General features: G+C 50.0%; 1 protein-coding gene across 4 annotated transcripts in view; it reads right to left on the bottom strand.

The window, feature by feature from the left end:
* The window catches only part of LOC135212946 (pyridoxal-dependent decarboxylase domain-containing protein 1-like), a 286,832-nt gene that overhangs the window by 15,981 nt on the left and 254,526 nt on the right, over positions 1-16,325 (bottom strand). For all 4 annotated transcript variants that reach the window (XM_064246696.1, XM_064246698.1, XM_064246695.1 and 1 more), the window contains exons 13-16: positions 11,381-11,545; positions 10,907-11,141; positions 10,282-10,434; positions 9,517-9,719 (exon numbers count right to left, since the gene is read on the bottom strand). In XM_064246696.1, coding sequence (XP_064102766.1) covers positions 9,517-9,719; positions 10,282-10,434; positions 10,907-11,141; positions 11,381-11,545 — 756 coding nt within the window. The remainder of the gene's footprint in view (positions 1-9,516; positions 9,720-10,281; positions 10,435-10,906; positions 11,142-11,380; positions 11,546-16,325) is intronic.

The following is a 16,325-nucleotide window of genomic DNA, read 5'->3' as shown; positions in this document are numbered from 1 at the left end:
CTGCAGAGGACTGACGGACGTTTTCCAGCCATCTCTGTTGCTGCGCTACGAGAAAAGCCTCTCGTTCGCAAGAGATGGTGGATAACAGCCAGCCGTGAAGACGTAGGGACTGGACTGCTCGGTGGTACCGCTCGACGTGTGGCTGGGCGAGAAGGTTGTGCCAAGGGGGAATCTCTCTCGGTTCTCCTGCGAGAAGAGCCCAGCAGGTCCGGATACCAAATGGCCTGTGGCCATTTGGGAGCCACCAGGATCATCCTGAGATTCGGGGTGACCAGTGCTCGACTGATCACCTTGCGAATCAGGCTGAACGGGGAAAGGCATAGGCGAAGAGGTTGTCCCACGGGTGTTGAAGAGCGTCCTCTGCAGCTGCCCATGGGTCCGGCACGGCCGAGAAGAAACACCTGGAGCTTCTGTTGTGCCGGGTGGCGAACAGATCCACAACTGGTCGCCCCCATAGGTCGAAGAGCCTTTCCACCACGTCCTGGTGTGAGACCATTCGGTCCCTATCACCTGATCCCGACGGCTGAGTGTCTGCTACTACATTCCTCTTCCCTGGAATGTAGCGTGCCGACAGCTCTTATTGAGTGTGCCTCGGCCCACTCGTGCACCTGCCGAGTCAACTGGTACAACGGGAGAGACACTAGGCCCCCCTGTTTGTTGACGTAGGCCACTACCGTGGTGTTGTCGCACATCAACACCACTGAGTGTCCCACCAAGCGGTCCTGGAACTCTTGGAGAGCGAGGAACGCTGCCTTGAGTTCCAGTACATTGATGTGAAGGTGCTTGTCGTTCTCGTCCCACACTCCTGAAGTCAGCAACTCCTCCAGGTGGTGCGCCCCATCCCTCGTCGATGCGCCTCTGAGAACAGCTGCATGTCCGGGGGCCGGGGGGGAGTGCGCAGAGCACTCCTCTTAAGAGGTTTTTTCCTGTCGTCCAGCCACCAGGCTAGATCCTGCCTCACCTCCGGTGTCAGTGACACTGGAAAGCTTGGGGGATTCCGTCGCCTGCGACCAACTCTCCTTTAGCCTCCACTGAAGAGACCGCAGGTGAAGACGCCCGTGAGGGACTAACTTCTCGAGTGACGACAGGTGTCCGATCACGACTTGCCATCGCTGAGCTACCTGCTCCTGCCGAGACAGGAACTGGTTGGCTGCCTCCCCCTGAATCTGCTGATCCGCGAGTCTGCGGGGGAAGATCGCCCTGCTACCGTGTCGATCAGCATACCCAGGTACTTCATCCTCTGGCTTGGGCTCGAGATCGGACTTTTCGAAGTTCACAACGATCCCCAGATCGCGACAGAACTCGAGCAGTCGATCCCTGTCCTGTAGCAACTGCGAGCGGGAGCTCGCCAGGACTAACCAATCGTCGAGATACCTCATCAGACGTATCCCGTGCGAATGGGCCCAAGCAGACACTCAGAGTGAACACTCGCGTGAACACCTGTGGGGCGGTTGAGAGACCGAAGCAAAAAGTGCCCTGAACCTGGTACCCGTCCCGTCGAGGATGAAGCCGGGAGGTACTTTCTGGAGGACTGATGAATGGGTATTTGGAAATACGCATCCTTCAAGTCACCGAAAGCATGAAATCGTTCTCCCTGATGGAGTCGAGCACTGAGCGTGCCGTCTCCATCGTGAACCGGGTCTGGCGAACAAACCGGTTCAGGGGAGAGAGATCTATCACCGGGCGCCAGCCTCCCGTAGACTTTTCCACCAGGAAGAGTCGACTGTAAAAGCCCGGTGACTGATCCGTGACGATTTCTACAGCTCTCTTGCTCAGCATGGTCTTGATCTCCTGTCTCAGTGCTACGTCCTTCGATGACCCTGGAACGTACGACTGCTGGTTGGACCGGGTTGGAGGTGAGGGGTGGCCGAGATTCGAAGGGTAATAGATATCCCTCCCGAAGGACATCTACAATCCAGGTCTCGGCGCCGTAGCGCTGCCAGTTTGCCCAATGGCTGGCCAGGACACCCCCCCACTTCCGGCAGCAGGTGAGGGGGAACGCCGTCCCTAGCGTTTCCCCCCTTTCTTCGACTTCTTCCCAGAGCCTCCACGGGAGGAGGAGGGCTGGGAGGAGGGCTGGTTACGGCTCCCCTTGGTAGAAGTCGAAGAAGACAGAGTCTTTCCCCGGGGCTTCGACGCAGCTACCGTCTTAGCCACCGAGGAAGCGCTAGCCGAGCTCTTAGACTTGGCCGCAGTCCGAGGCTGCCCAGAAGCCTTCGAGACTGCCTGGTGTACCAGACGGTCACTGTTGTCAGTGCGCCGTCTGTCCACCGCAGCGTCCACCATCTCTCCTGGAAAGAGAGACGGGGAACTCCGTAAAGGTCCGTTGCGAAGTCCCAACGCCGCTTCACGCCCGGCCGCCCTGGAAACCCGAGTAAGGACGGCGTCCCTTCGTCGGAGAACCAGGTTGGCGCACAGGTTCACCGTCTGGTGGGCAAGGAAGGAGATGGCTCTTCCTCCAGAACTGGCAAAGTCCTCCTAAAGGCCGAGTCATCTTCAGGAGAAATTCCCCCCGGAGGATTGGCTGCGACCTTAGATACTGTGAGGGACCACAGATCTAGCCAGGAGACGGCCTGGAAAAGCTGCCATGGCGGTAGATTCCAGCCGAGTGCCTCTTGCTGCGAGAACCATAGGTTCTCGGACAGGAGCTGCTGCAGAGACACACCCTGGAGTCAGCCTGGCTAACTCCGGGTTCACCTGTTTGGGCGGCATCGGGTCTTCAGATGGCACGTAAAAAACGCCGCTGTCGCAGCAGAGGAGGCGGAAGCAGCTTGCTCGACCTGCCAGACTTGAGCGAACCGTCCTTGTCCGGAAACAAGCGATTCAACCTGGTCCAGCACTGAGTCTGCAAGCTCGGAAACGCGGCAAACCCACCGTCGGTCTGGGTTCCCTCTTCGGGCCCCAGAACGACTCGAGCCGGGACGTGGGCTCGGATGGTGGGATCGGCGATCCTTCCCCGAGGTCGTTGTGCTGACGAATCAGCGCAATAACCTCGGCAAAGTTCCTCTGGATCTCAGGAGTGACTGCGTTCCTGCGGAGTCGGACCATCCAGTCCTCAAACAGGAGCATCTCCCGAGACCCTCCCTCCCTCAAGGGGAGGAACAGCGACAGACCCCTCTCGGTCTCCTCCAACCACTTGTGCGTACGAACCTGGCTGGTCCGAGAAACCGTGCCTGGTACGTACGACGACGTGGTGGGATCCTCAATACCTCGCCCCTCCCGGTGTAACCCGAGGAGGTTGAAGGTATGGGAGAGGCAGACCTGACCGCTCCCTCCTCGCTCGCTGGCAGAACCAGTGGGCTTGGAAGACTGCAGGCGATAGTCAACCCGCGGTGGCGATCGAGCTGCAGACCTAGTCGAGCCGTCTCGCTGTGGAGAACGGCTGGACCGAGAACAGCGGCCCCTGGTCTCGTGTGTCAGAAGGCTGGTGCTGGTCGCCGTACCCGATCGCTCTCTGTGCGAGTGACGGTCAGGCGACCGGCGAGCTCCACTGTCACGGTGAGACCGCCGGTGCGTGTCCTCACGGCGTAGTCAGTTCGCTGGTACCAGCCGTGGCTGGTGCCGGCGAACGGGGGGACCTCTTCCCAGCCTCAGCCCGTGGTCCGGTCATGGACCGTCACGTCCGCCCGGGTAGCCAGCTGCTCGCCACGAGAGCGAGAGCTGGTCTGGTGAGAGTCGCGTGAGCGGCTTGTCACCAGTCTTCCGCTCCGTGCCGTGAACCTGACGCTGAGCGGACTCAGAGGTCTGGTTCCTGGCTGCACGGTCGCTGTTAGGCGACCGTACACTCGGTACTCTCGCGAACGAGAGGCCGAGACGGATCCTGCTGCCGTGGCCGAACCACTAACAGCAGGTGAGGAAGTGCCGGTGTTAGCCGGCACTCCTCTGGTCCCCGTAGTCTTCTTCCTCGCGGAAGAAGAGACGGGTCCTGCCCCCGAAGGAGCAGGGTGACCAGCGGAAGAACCCCCCGTCTCACCAGAGCGAGACGGGCCCTTAGAAGTTCCTGAAGGAGACTTCTTAGGGGGGGGGGGAGGCGACCTTCTTCTTCTCGGCGGGGGGAGCCTTAGAAGAAGAAGGGGAAGAGGCGGCAGACGACGACGACGACGAAGAAGACGATGAAGACGACGACGACACCTTCCTCCTCCTCTTCTTCTTCTTCGTCAACCTCCTCAGGACCGACGTCAGATCTGTCATCCAGAGCGGAGCCGGGGCTGCTGTTGCCGAAGCAACAGGGCCCCCCGGACGCACCTGTCCGAACAGATCAGCATCGGGAGCAGCGGGGGGCCGGGGCCAGGAACAGGAACAACGTCAGCAGGTGCAGGCATCACAGGAAACAGCAGTAGAGACGGCAGGGGCAGGTACAGGAACAGCAGCAGTGGTCATCAACGTCACGTCCGAGAACGGCGGCTGGGCAGGTACGGCAGTACGGCAGGCTGTGCAGGCTGGTCCAGTTGGACGGACCAGCGGCACAGACATCCTTGGTACTGGTGGTAGGTCCAGGGGCGAGCTCTTCGGGCACATGAAGTCCGGTCGCGGCAGCACGGCAAACCCAGGTGGTCGGCCATCACACTCCCAACCCCCGTGATACGGCGACTGGCCCCTGCACCGATGTAGTAGGTGTTACAGAGACCGCGTGGCGGGGTGTACACCAGGTGAGGAGGTTGAAGCGTAGCCAGGTGTTGTAAGGGTCGTGGTGGTGGTCGTAAACCGTCGCATGAGTGACCGCCACGGAGCCAGCGAGATGGTAGAGCAGCCCCTGGACACTCGGCACGCCCTGCAGCCCCAACGATGCCCACACCTGTCCGAGGTCGTCCTTCGCGGCAACCGCACCTGAGGAAGGCAAAGTCGGGTGATTGTAGGCTCCTCTACCCGCTCGCCCGAAGACGAACGGATAGAGGACCCAGAGTACAACTCGACGTCAGGGTATCTAGCGCCCTCCTCCACACTCGACAAGTTCAGGTGAGGAGAAGGACCTAGAAACCCCCCCCGAAGGGGAAGGCGCCAAACGTGGAAGCTGAGCGGGCGGCAGGAAAGACGACGAAGTGTCCGTAACCAAAGGAGTCGCGGGAGAGCTTTCCGACGACTCCTTTGCAGGCCTTCGCTTCTTCCTGCCCTCATACAAAGTCCACTGCGCCTCCGACCAATTAATACAAACTTCACATGGCTCGGCTCGGGTGCATTCGCGCCCCGACACCGAGCGCACAAAACATGTGGGTCAATTTCCGGGATGAGCGGAACTTCCCGCATTTACGCCCTTCGGTACCCGGGCATAGTCTTCCGTGTGGGGTAGCGAGGCGAGGAGATTCCATAATTGACCAAAATATCACAATTCAATGAAAAAAGAGAAATGATTGTACTTACAATGATTCTTTCATACACAAACACAACCATATACTTAAGGAAAGCAAACGACGAGAAGCGGGCAGAGAGCGTCGAACACACACGTCTACTCGCTGTGAGGCCGAAAGCAAAGTGGTTTGTTTTCCTCCCAGTCGCGCTGCGCGCGCCTGTCGGACAAGCAGTTAACTACCGAACCCCTTGTTCGAAAGCTTACGACCTATCCAGCTGCCGCTAGTACCTTCCTATTGTAAAAGGACCGAAGGTTTGTATGCCGTGTCGGAACAAAGAAGTCTTTCTTTGCGCTTTTCTCGACTCCATCCAATCTTGAACCTCTTTTATAAGCTATTTTCGTTGAAAGAGACTTCTTCATTTTAACAATTATGATATTAAGATACAATAAAGTTTGTTCATACTTACCCGGCAGATAAATGTATATATAGCTGTATTTCAGAGAAACACAGCTATACATACATCCGCTGGGCAAGTTTTATGAACAAACCAGGAATCTTGTCGGTTTTCGAAAACGAAAACTGAGGAGGAGGATAGCAAGGAGCCACAGGTTGGAATTCGCCTCCAACTGAAGCTCGAAGCAAAAGAACCAATACCTGATAATCAGACGAAGCTGACGTAGAAGGTGGTCCTCGTCAGTTTCTCTGACATCTACTAAGATCGTTCCTTCTTCTTTATATGAGCGGCAGAGGGGACTCCCCGAAGACGGTGATATAATCCCCTTTCGATTCAATCCTTGATGAAGATTGCTGTTGTGACGTAAAAGGTGCTTTCTGAATATTAGTCACTAAAAATTCCGATATAGAGGTAATAATTTCTTGCACTCTCTCGATGGGAGTCTCTACGAAAGTCAGATTGTCGACGAGCTTGCAGACAAATATCACGTTGTGATCCTGATGAATGTCCACAAAACGTCCATCGAGCGTCACGCTCAACGTCCATCCGAGCGTCACGCTCAGCGTCCAGCCGAGCGCACGCTTGCTCCGCTGAGCGCAGCTCCGGCGTCCGCCGAGCGTCCCACGCTTTGGTGTTAAATAAAGCGTCCAGCTTAGCATCTATAGAAACGTCACGCTTGTAAACACCACGCTCCCTCAGGGTCGAACTAGGAGCGTCGACTATCTCAGCTTGCAGCACACCTTAGTTTGCAACAAAAATGTCAGTTTACGGATAAAGAGAGACCCTATAATAAGAGAGGGGAACCCCTTGAATAGTAGGGAGAGCTTTCTTCCTCTCGATATAAGAATCTTAAGGAGGAAGTTTCTCATGTTTTTTACATAACGGCAGGTGAGACGCACTAATCTAGAAGGCGTAGCAACCGGTGAAAGAGAAGAGCGATCCGCAGTTGCGGGAGACCGCTTAGATCTTTTAATGGCAATATATCATCTTTTCTTCTAGGACGCGGTTCTGCCTGTCTCCCAGTCAGCAACGAAGCAAGTAGATGTTGCATCAAACGGATGACCCTCTTTTCTAGAATGTTCCTTTTCAGGTGAAAAGCTGATACTATGAGAAGGAGAGGAGCGAGAGAAAGCCCTATTCCTTCTCACCTGTCCCTTCACAGCTCTATTCTTGGAGCGACAAGGGGGTTCAAAGACGTCATCGTCTGATGACGTCCTGGTTCTCTTTTGAGGCGTCCATGCAGCAAAACTCTCAGGTGACGACCGCAAAGCAGCAAAAGAGAAAGGACGTGAGATCAAAGACACAGGCTTCCCGTGCGACATCTTGCGTCTGAATTTTTTTTTTTTTTTTTTTTTTTTTTTTGTTTTTTTTTTTTTTTTTTTTTTTTTGAGGCGGAGTAGTAGTCACGTATAAAGGCGAAGCCCGTAAAGCAGAAGGAGCGCAAAGAGGCTCTGCGTACTCCTCTAAGAAACTACCGACGATGGCCACCTGTGCGACATCTAACGTCTTTGTTCTTTTCAGAGGACATGAGCGTCTTCTCATGCTCCAACTACCGTTCGGGGAGGACGCCTACAAAGGCGAAGACCGTAAAGCAGAAGGAGCGCAAAGAGGCTCTGCGTGCTCCTCTAAGAAACTACTGACGATGGCCGTCTGTGCGACATCTAACGTCTTTGTTCTTTTCAGAGGACGTGAGCGTCTTCTCATGCTCCAACTACTGTTCGGGGAGGACGCTAATAAAGGCGAAGCCCGTAAAGCAGAAGGAGCGCAAATAGGCTCTGCGTGCTCCTCCAAGAAACTACTGATGATGGCCGCCTGTGCGACATCTAACGTCTTTGTTCTCTTCAGAGGACGCGAGCGTCTTCTCATGCTCCAACTACTGTTCGGGGAGGACGCCTCTAAGCGGAAAAATCACTCACGGATGGGACATGCGCATGAACACATCTTTTGCAGCTGTGGCTCGTACAGGTTCTGCTAAAGGACGGCCAGAATCAATGTGGAGACCCCGTAAACCTCATTCGGCTTTCGACATGCCCTCTCCCCCGCCGGTCCTGGGAGTCCGACAGAGGTCAGGCCTAGAGGTATTATAGGGCCGATCTGACGCTCCCCTCTGACGGAGAGAGAGGACGTGAAACGTCCTCTTCTCTAAAGCTTCTTTTTAGAGGGCGCGAGTCCTCCATTCCCAGAGCTCCAACCCCTGTGCGGGGAGGACCTCGGAGGACGAGAAGCAATCTTTCATGATCCGTTCTCATGCACTATTTTTTGGCAGCCTGGGGATCGTCTACAGGTTCTGCTGAAGGGACGCCAGATCGGTGGGGGTTCCCCGTACCCCTCCTGCGGCTTTCGACATGTCCGTCTTCCTGGGCTTGGAAGTTCGACAGAGGTCCAGGCCTAGAGGCATTATATGGCCGATCTGACGCCCCCTCCACAACACTGGGGGCACTACACTTCACAATACTGATTGGAGAGCGAGCACTTTAGATTCCAAAATTACGAATGGAATCCACAATAACAGAAAAGGGCATTCTTTCGTTAGACATAGCCTAATGGCTCGTTAGGCCAAACTACAGGGGTTATGGCAAAACAAAAGTCTACAGAAGAAAAGGTTAGTAGGTTCATTACCCTGACTTCTGTTTACTAATGCAGTTTCTTGAGGAAGACCCCGTGATTCAATCCCGCTCTAATTTGCGTACATAAGAATCATCTGTCTTCCCTTCGGAATCAGTCAAACTCTCACACGTCTTACATCGATTTTTCAATAAAGAAAAAACGTTCTCAACCCCCGTGCATACCAAATGAGGAATTACCGACACTTTCGGTAGCCTCGGTAGCCTCACCTTACTTGTGCAGACAACACAGTCTGAAACTAGCCGAACTAGATTCAGATAAGTTAAACAAAGGTTAATTAAATTACGATAGCGTATGCCTAGCCACACATCCAAGTCAATCATTCAAAAGATAATTAGGATACTTAAGCGGCAATGGAGAATCAAAATCCTGGTCGGAGGTAATGAAAACAGGTGTTTTCATTACGAGTGACAGAAAAAATCTGGATAGAAAATGGGAATGGTTCCTGACTCCTTCCTCCCAGCGGCGGGAATGGGTACTAACCACCTGGCCGACCACTGCGTGTGCCGGGAGTTTTGAAATTTCTGTCGGACTTCGGAGAAATACAGCTATATATATATCTGCTGGGTAAGTTTCATGAACAAATATAAGTTTTGAAGGTCGGTTTACAAATTAAGACAAAAAATTTGGAAAATTGCCAAGTCTACCACTATTAATTTCATATCTTTTCCTATTATCCATACCCTTCCAAACACATTATCTTAACAGAAGGATGAGTATGCCGGAATGTATAGTAAAGAGCTATCTGATTTGGAAAACTCTGAGATATGCTGGTAGACCAATTATGTAGCTTTCAATAGCACTCTATTCATACATTTATGCCCTTACATACACTTGAATTTTATTAATCTTGGAAAACTTAATTTTATTAATCTTTGAAGATTTCTTTCATAACCATATACTATAGGGTAAGGAAAGTAATCTAAGGGCATGTTATGGAAAGTATAAACCAAGGGCATTTTACTTAATTCTGGTTTTCATATGAATAAAACAAAATCTGACGAGATCATCTCAAGCATAAAATCCAAATTAAAAAGGGGATCACAAAAGGAACTAATCAAAAATATACCAGAAATTTAATTCTTAAATAATAACCTTACTGTGATGATACACATTCCAATGGAAAAAAAAATAAATAAAATTACTTACTTGCATATGGTAACGATAAATATTTTCCGTACTCTCTAAGACACCAGCGGTGAGATCCAGAGTGCGCCCTTTGATCCCAGGTGGAGGGGGTGGAGAAAACCAATTGTAAACAGATCCTACAATTGGTACATGTCGCAGAATGCCTTCTTGCCACAGTCTTTCTTCATTCTCTCTCCTCAGATCTTCAGTTGCAGCTTCAATGCCTGATTAACAAACATGTTTAGTTGTTTGTCTTGAGAGTTCTCTCCATCATCAAGATAGAGATGTTGGATAAGGACACAAAGTAATAAATTCTGGACAAATACCCATCTGTCTTATATTTTTATGCACACCTAATGGTTCCATCTATAATTAGCAGACTAACTTTTTAACTTTGCCTCTTTTCAATTTCAATTCTCACTAAGCACAGATCCTTTGGACAAACTTTTTAAGGGTCTGGTGATGTGGTTCATTGGTCTTGTTAAATTCCTCCACATAATAAAAACATTATTATTTCCACACATAGGGTTTGCCTGAAGTATTTGTTCTTAAATAAAGGCTGAGAACTGAAACAAGGCAAACTCGATGGAGCTGGACAGCAAAGAGGGTGATCCAAGGGAATGCATGAAGAGTATAAATCACAAAGCAATGCAGATGGGAGGATGAGGGGAGAAGGCCTCATCAACTTGAGCACAAAGTTTAAAAGTAGCCAAAACAAAATAAAAAAATTAAAAATAACCAAAATTCATCACCAAATGCAGCTTGTTAACTCAAAAGCATAAATACCTTTTTGAACAATGTCTGTCATCTGATCCAAGAACTTTGATGAAGTTTCAATGTCCTTCCCAGTGTTGATGACCAAAGACAGAAGTTCAGACAAATCAGTTTCGGCAGTCACCATTCCAAATCTGACACAATTCATTCTGTCACTACCCTCGCCTGTAAAATAAAATAAACATTTGATTCTGATATCATTACTACAAAAAGGTGAGATTTTTGAGCAGGAGCCCAGGTCAAAATATCATGAATTAATCATTAAGGAAGGATAGTAATAACAATTCTAATTAGTGCTGCAGTTAATAAATTAATGTTAAGCAAAAAAAGTACCGTCCGTAAAATAAAAGTGAAATTTGGGGTCATGGTAGAATTATAGGTTGAAACAGGGGAAAAAAACCTCATGGAATAAATATCTAAAAGACATAAAATGATGCAACTCAGGAACAACAAGTTAACTTAAAAAAAAAAAAAAAAAACTTTAGTACCAACTAGAGTTACATCTTCATTATAAAAGACTCTCCACAAATTCTTTAATAATAATGTTCTGGGACTACACTGAGTGCACACCAGCACCATACAGCATAAATGTGCCACATATTATTTTTGAAGACAGCATGTGTTCCTACTGCCTTACCTAATGAAAAGGCAGAATCAGATGCCTTTAACTGCTGCACCAAATGGATATTTAATGAATTTATATCTTCTCGAGCAGACTCGGACAATGGTTCTTGAGTCATCAGGAGGTCTGGTATATAACGAACGCCTCCGAGACCGGCCCAGCCTGGAATGTCCACTAACTGAAGATTAGATGCAGATGCTACAAGCTCTGTGAAGGTTTTCCTCTGCTTGACAGTGGCGTTCAGTATATCCTGCAATGTTAAAGGTGTTAAGTCATTTCATAAAATGAAATGCACACAATTTTCTTAAGACCTAAACTTTTGACAAATAATCTTTTTTCACTTCAGAAATATACTGCACAATCAGTTAGATCGTTTAGGGGTGACTAAATACTTAAAGACTATGTTTTCTACTAAGATTTTCAACTTAGAATATGCAACAAATACTTTCTGTAGACAATACACACAAGCTCGTATTAAAGTACTCTTACCAACTGATGATGTAGTGAATGGATGAAAAGGTCAACGTGTGCCATTGTTATATGGTGAGTTTCAGGACCTTCTATGGGGCTCCAACGCAGCACTAACCCAGCGGTTTCCAACTGGACCAGCTCTAGAGGAATAATGCCCACATCTCTTCGGACTACTTGGCCAAGCTGTAAATGAGGATTTTTAAGTGTTAGCCTACATCCTGACTTTAGTAAAAGTTATTAGTATATTTTACGTACATAGTCTACTCTAGAAGTACACTAATCTGGAAAATACACACTAATCTGGAAAAATGTTATTGTTATAATACAATTAAGTTTGTTCATACTTACCTGGCAGATATATATAATTAGAGTGCCCACCCTCCTCCCCTCAGGAGACAAGGGTCATGAATAAAATATGAATAGAAAATGGGAATGGTTCCTGATATCCGCCTCCCAGCGGCGGGAATGGGTACTACCACCTGGCCGCCCACTATGTGTGCCGCGAGTTTTGAAATTCTGTCGGACGTCAGAAAATACAGCTATATACATATCTGCCAGGTAAGTATGAACAAACTTAATTGTATTATAACAATAACATTTTGTTCATGAAACTTACCTGTCAGATATATATATAGCTGAATCCCACCTTCGGATGGTGGGAAGAGACAGAATAGGATTTTTTAGGAAACTTAAATTAAGTAAATGATGTACTTCTTGGTTCCTTACCTGTTAGCAAAGTAGACTCTGTGATTACTGTCACTTAAGCCTGCTTCTGCTTTTATCAGAGTTGCCAGCCAGGTGTAGACCTGTAGTGCTGGTGCACTCTGGATGCTCTGTCAACGGGGACGTGACCTCAACGTGACAAGACCATCGAGCCAAACATATGGGAGTAACACAGCAACCGACCACCACCTGACCAACTAACCAAAAAACCCCTGACAGTTAAACTAAAGAATGGGAGATTTCCACAGAAGATCTCACCATCAACCAAAAACACAACAATAAAACTAACCTAAACTAAGCTAAGGGATAGGGAGAGAGCTACCTTCAGCCCCCAAAACTGTGTCTGCCGCAAATGCATGGCCCCAAGAACTACAGTTCTCGTAAATCGTTCTCACATCCCGGAGGTAATGTGAGGCGAATACGGAATTGCTCCTCCAAAAGGTGCTATCAAGGATATCTTTGATAGACATATTCCTTTGGAAGGCAAGAGAAGTAGCTACGGCTCTGACTTCGTAAGCTTTCACTTAAAGAGGCTCAAATCAGTCTTCTGGCAAGATGAATGAGCCTCTTTAATGACGTCCCTCAAAAAGAAAGCCACAGCATTCTTCGACAACGGCAAATCTGGTCTTTTCACCGAGCACCAGAGATTACCTGAGGGACCTCTTATCTCTTTAGTTCTATGAACATAGAACTTGAGAGCCCTGACAGGGCACAGGGCTCTCTCTGGTTCTTGACCCACAGACCCGACATACCTTTGATCTCAAAGCTCTTGGGCCAAGGATTAGACGGGTTCTCATTTTTAGCCAAGAAAGTTGGGCTCGAGCAGACAACGTTGTCCCCCTTGAAGCCCACTAGGCTACTGAACGCTTGGATTTCACTAACTCTCTTCGCCGTCGCCAGAGAAGTTAGGAAAAGCGCTTTCTTCGTCAAGTTCCGTAGAGAAGCTTCGTGGAGAGGCTCAAAGGGACTTAACATTAGATGTTTAAGAACCACATCGAGGTTCCATGAGGGTGGTCTTGCCTGTGGAAGCTTGGAGGTTTCGAACGACCTTAAGAGATCGTGGAGATCCTTGTTGACAGAGAGGTCCAGTCCTCTTGTGTCGAAAAACGGCCGACAACATACTCCTATAACCCTTAATTGTAGGGACTGCCAATTTCTGCACATTTCTTAAGTAAAGCAAGAAATCTGCTATCTGGTTCACAGAGGTCGTGGAAGAGGAAATTCCTTCCTTTTTGCACCATGCCCTGAAGGAGGCCCACTTTGATTGGTAGACAGCTCTTGAAGAGGCTCTTCTAGCATTAGCGATTGCTCTCGCAGCTGCTTTCGAAAAGCCTCTCGCTCTGGCCAACTTTTCGATAGTCTGAACGCAGTCAGAGCCAGAGCGGAGAGGTTTTGGTGATACTTTTTGAAGTGAGGCTGTTTGAGTAGATCTCTCCTCCAGGGCAACGTTCTTGGGAAGTCCACAAGGAAAGTCATGACCTCTGTGAACCATTCTCTTGCTGGCCACATCGGGGCAATCAGAGTCAACCTTGTCCCTTCTGAAGCTGCGAACTTCCTCATGACTTCCCCCATGATCTTGAATGGGGGAAAGGCGTAAAGATCTAGGTCTGTCCAGCTCCAGAGCAACGCATCCACCGCGATTGCTCCTGGATCCAGGACCGGGGAGCAATACAGAGGAAGCCTCTTCGTCCTCGACGTAGCGAACAGGTCGACTAGAGGACGTCCCCACAGTCTCCATAGTTGCTGACAGACTTCCTGGTGCAAGGTCCACTCTGTTGGCAGAATTTGATTTCGACGACTGAGAAGGTCCGCCCTGACGTTCTGTACCCCTGCCACGAATCTCGTCAGGATCTTGATCTGCCTTACGTCTGCCCATAGCAGAAGTTCCCTTGCTAGGAGAAAAAGGGATCGGGAGTGAGTTCCTCCCTGATTCTTCAGATATGCAAGGGCTGTGGTGCTGTCCGAGTTGACTTGAATGACCTTGCCTGACACTTTGCCTTCGAAGAACTGCAGCGACAGGAAGATCGCTGCCAGTTCCTTCACATTGATGTGCCAGGCTACCTGTTCCCCTCTCCAGGAGCCTGACACTTCCTCCCCTCCTAGTGTTGCTCCCCAACCGGAAATGGAAGCGTCTGAGAACAACACTAGGTCGGGGCTCAGAAGATTTAGGGATAAGCCCTCTTGCAACTTCTGAGGGTCGAGCCACCATCTTAAGTGGTCTTTCACTGGGTTTGAGATCCTTAGGATCGCATTCAGGTCCTCCTTGGCTTTCCATTCTTCCGCTAGGAAAAATTGAAGAGGCCTGAGGTGCAGTCTTCCCAAGGAGACAAACTTTTCCAGCGAGGAAATGGTGCCCAGCAGACTCATCCATTCCCTCGCCGAGCAAGCCTCTCTCCCTAGGAAGGCTGAGACTTTCTCTAAGCCTAGCTGCTGACGTTCCTGGGATGGAAACGCCCGAAAAGCCACTGAATCCATCTGAATCCCCAGATACACAATGGACTGTGTCGGGGTCAGATGTGACTTTTCGGAGTTGACTAAAAGGCCCAAGGACTTTGCTAGGGCTAACGTTGATTGAAGGTCCTCCAGACATTTTCTTCTCGACGACGCTCTGATCAGCCAATCGTCGAGGTATAGAGATATCCTGATCCCTGAAGAATGCAGCCACCTCGCTACATTCCTCATTATTACTGTAAAAACCATCGGGGCCGAGCTGAGACCGAAACAAAGGGCTCTGAATTGCCAAACCCTGTTGCCTAAGACGAATCTCAGGTACTTCCTTGAAAGAGGGTGGACGGGGACGTGAAAGTACGCGTCCTGCAGGTCTTAGAGACACCATCCAGTCGCCAGGTCTCAAGGCTCCTAGCACCGACTGAGGCGTCTCCATCTTGAACTTGCTTTTCTCCACAAAAAGATTGAGCCTGCTCACATCCAGGACTGGGCGCCAACCCGACGACTGCTTCGGCACCAGGAAAATCCTGTTGTAGAAGCCTGGTGACCCCAGGTCCACGACTTGCTCCACCGCTCTTTTTTCGACCATCTGGTCTAAAAGATCAAAAACGATGCTTTTCTTCTCTCCCTGATAAGACGGAGAGAGGTCTCTGGGAGTTGATGTTAGAGGAGGAGGATGTAAAAAGGGGATCTTGTACCCTTGCTCTACGATCTTGAGAGTCCAAGGGTCCGCCCCTCTCTGCCTCCATGCCTCCGCAAAGAACTTCAGTCTGGTCCCGACTGGCGTCTGAAGGACAAGATCTTCATTTGGTTGTTTTTGGCTTAAATGAAGCTCTTCCTCTTGAAAATCCTCTCCCTCGAGGAGCTGCTCTCGAGGGGGGTGCTCCGCGAAAGGGTTTGACTTTCTTCGGGGGTCTCACAAGCGAAGATGTAGAAGGAACTGCTGGGCGCCTAGAAGACTGTGCTAAGAGGTCCTGGGTCGCCTTCTCCTGCAAACTAGTCGCAAGATCTTTCACCATAGCCTGGGGGAAGAGATGGTCCGAAAGAGGCGAAAAGAGCAATTCCGCTTTCTGAGCGGGAGAAACCGACTTTGCTGTAAAATTACAAAGAAGAGCTCTTTTCTTAAGGAAAGCTGTTCCAAAATGAGAAACCAGCTCTTCCGAACCATCCCTGAAGGCCTTGTCCATACATGACAACACGCTGGACAGCTCCCCCAGACTGAGAGAATCAGGGCTTCTCGACTGAAGGTCCAAAACTCCCAAGCACCAGTCTAAGAAATTGAAGACTCCCAACGTGCGCAGCAGTCCTTTCAAGTGGTGGTCCGTCTCCGCAGGAGTCCAGGACACCTTTGCAGATGATAAGAAGGACCTCCTCTGGGCATCTACTAAGCTGGAGAAGTCCCCAAGTGCGGATGAAGGAACCTTCACCCCCACGTCCTCCTTGGTTTCATACCAAATGCCTCCTTTCCCGGAGAGTCTAGAGGGAGGAAGGGCGAAAGTGGTCTTGCCCTGGTCCTTCCTTCGAGACATAAAGTCTTGGAGCTTCTTGAAAGCCCTCTTGGTTGAAAGCGACGTCTTCATCTCGACAAACTCAGGAGTCTTGACTGACTTAGAAGACGAAAGTTGAGAGGGAGGAGACCTAGGGGCTGCCGGCTGAAACTTATCCCCGAAGGACAAACGTTAACAGCCGCACAAGAACCTTATAGTCTGAGACAGACGAAGCTACAGGAGGTTCCTCTTCGACTGAACTCGCTGGACTACTATGTTCCCCTTCTTCTCTAAGAGGAACTGGA

The sequence above is a fragment of the Macrobrachium nipponense genome, chromosome 42 (genome assembly GCF_015104395.2).
Source record: "Macrobrachium nipponense isolate FS-2020 chromosome 42, ASM1510439v2, whole genome shotgun sequence".
In the NCBI taxonomy this organism is placed as follows: Eukaryota; Metazoa; Arthropoda; class Malacostraca; order Decapoda; family Palaemonidae; genus Macrobrachium; species Macrobrachium nipponense.
The sequence above is the reverse complement of the archived record's forward strand: the minus strand, read 5'-3'. Positions and strand labels throughout refer to the sequence as shown.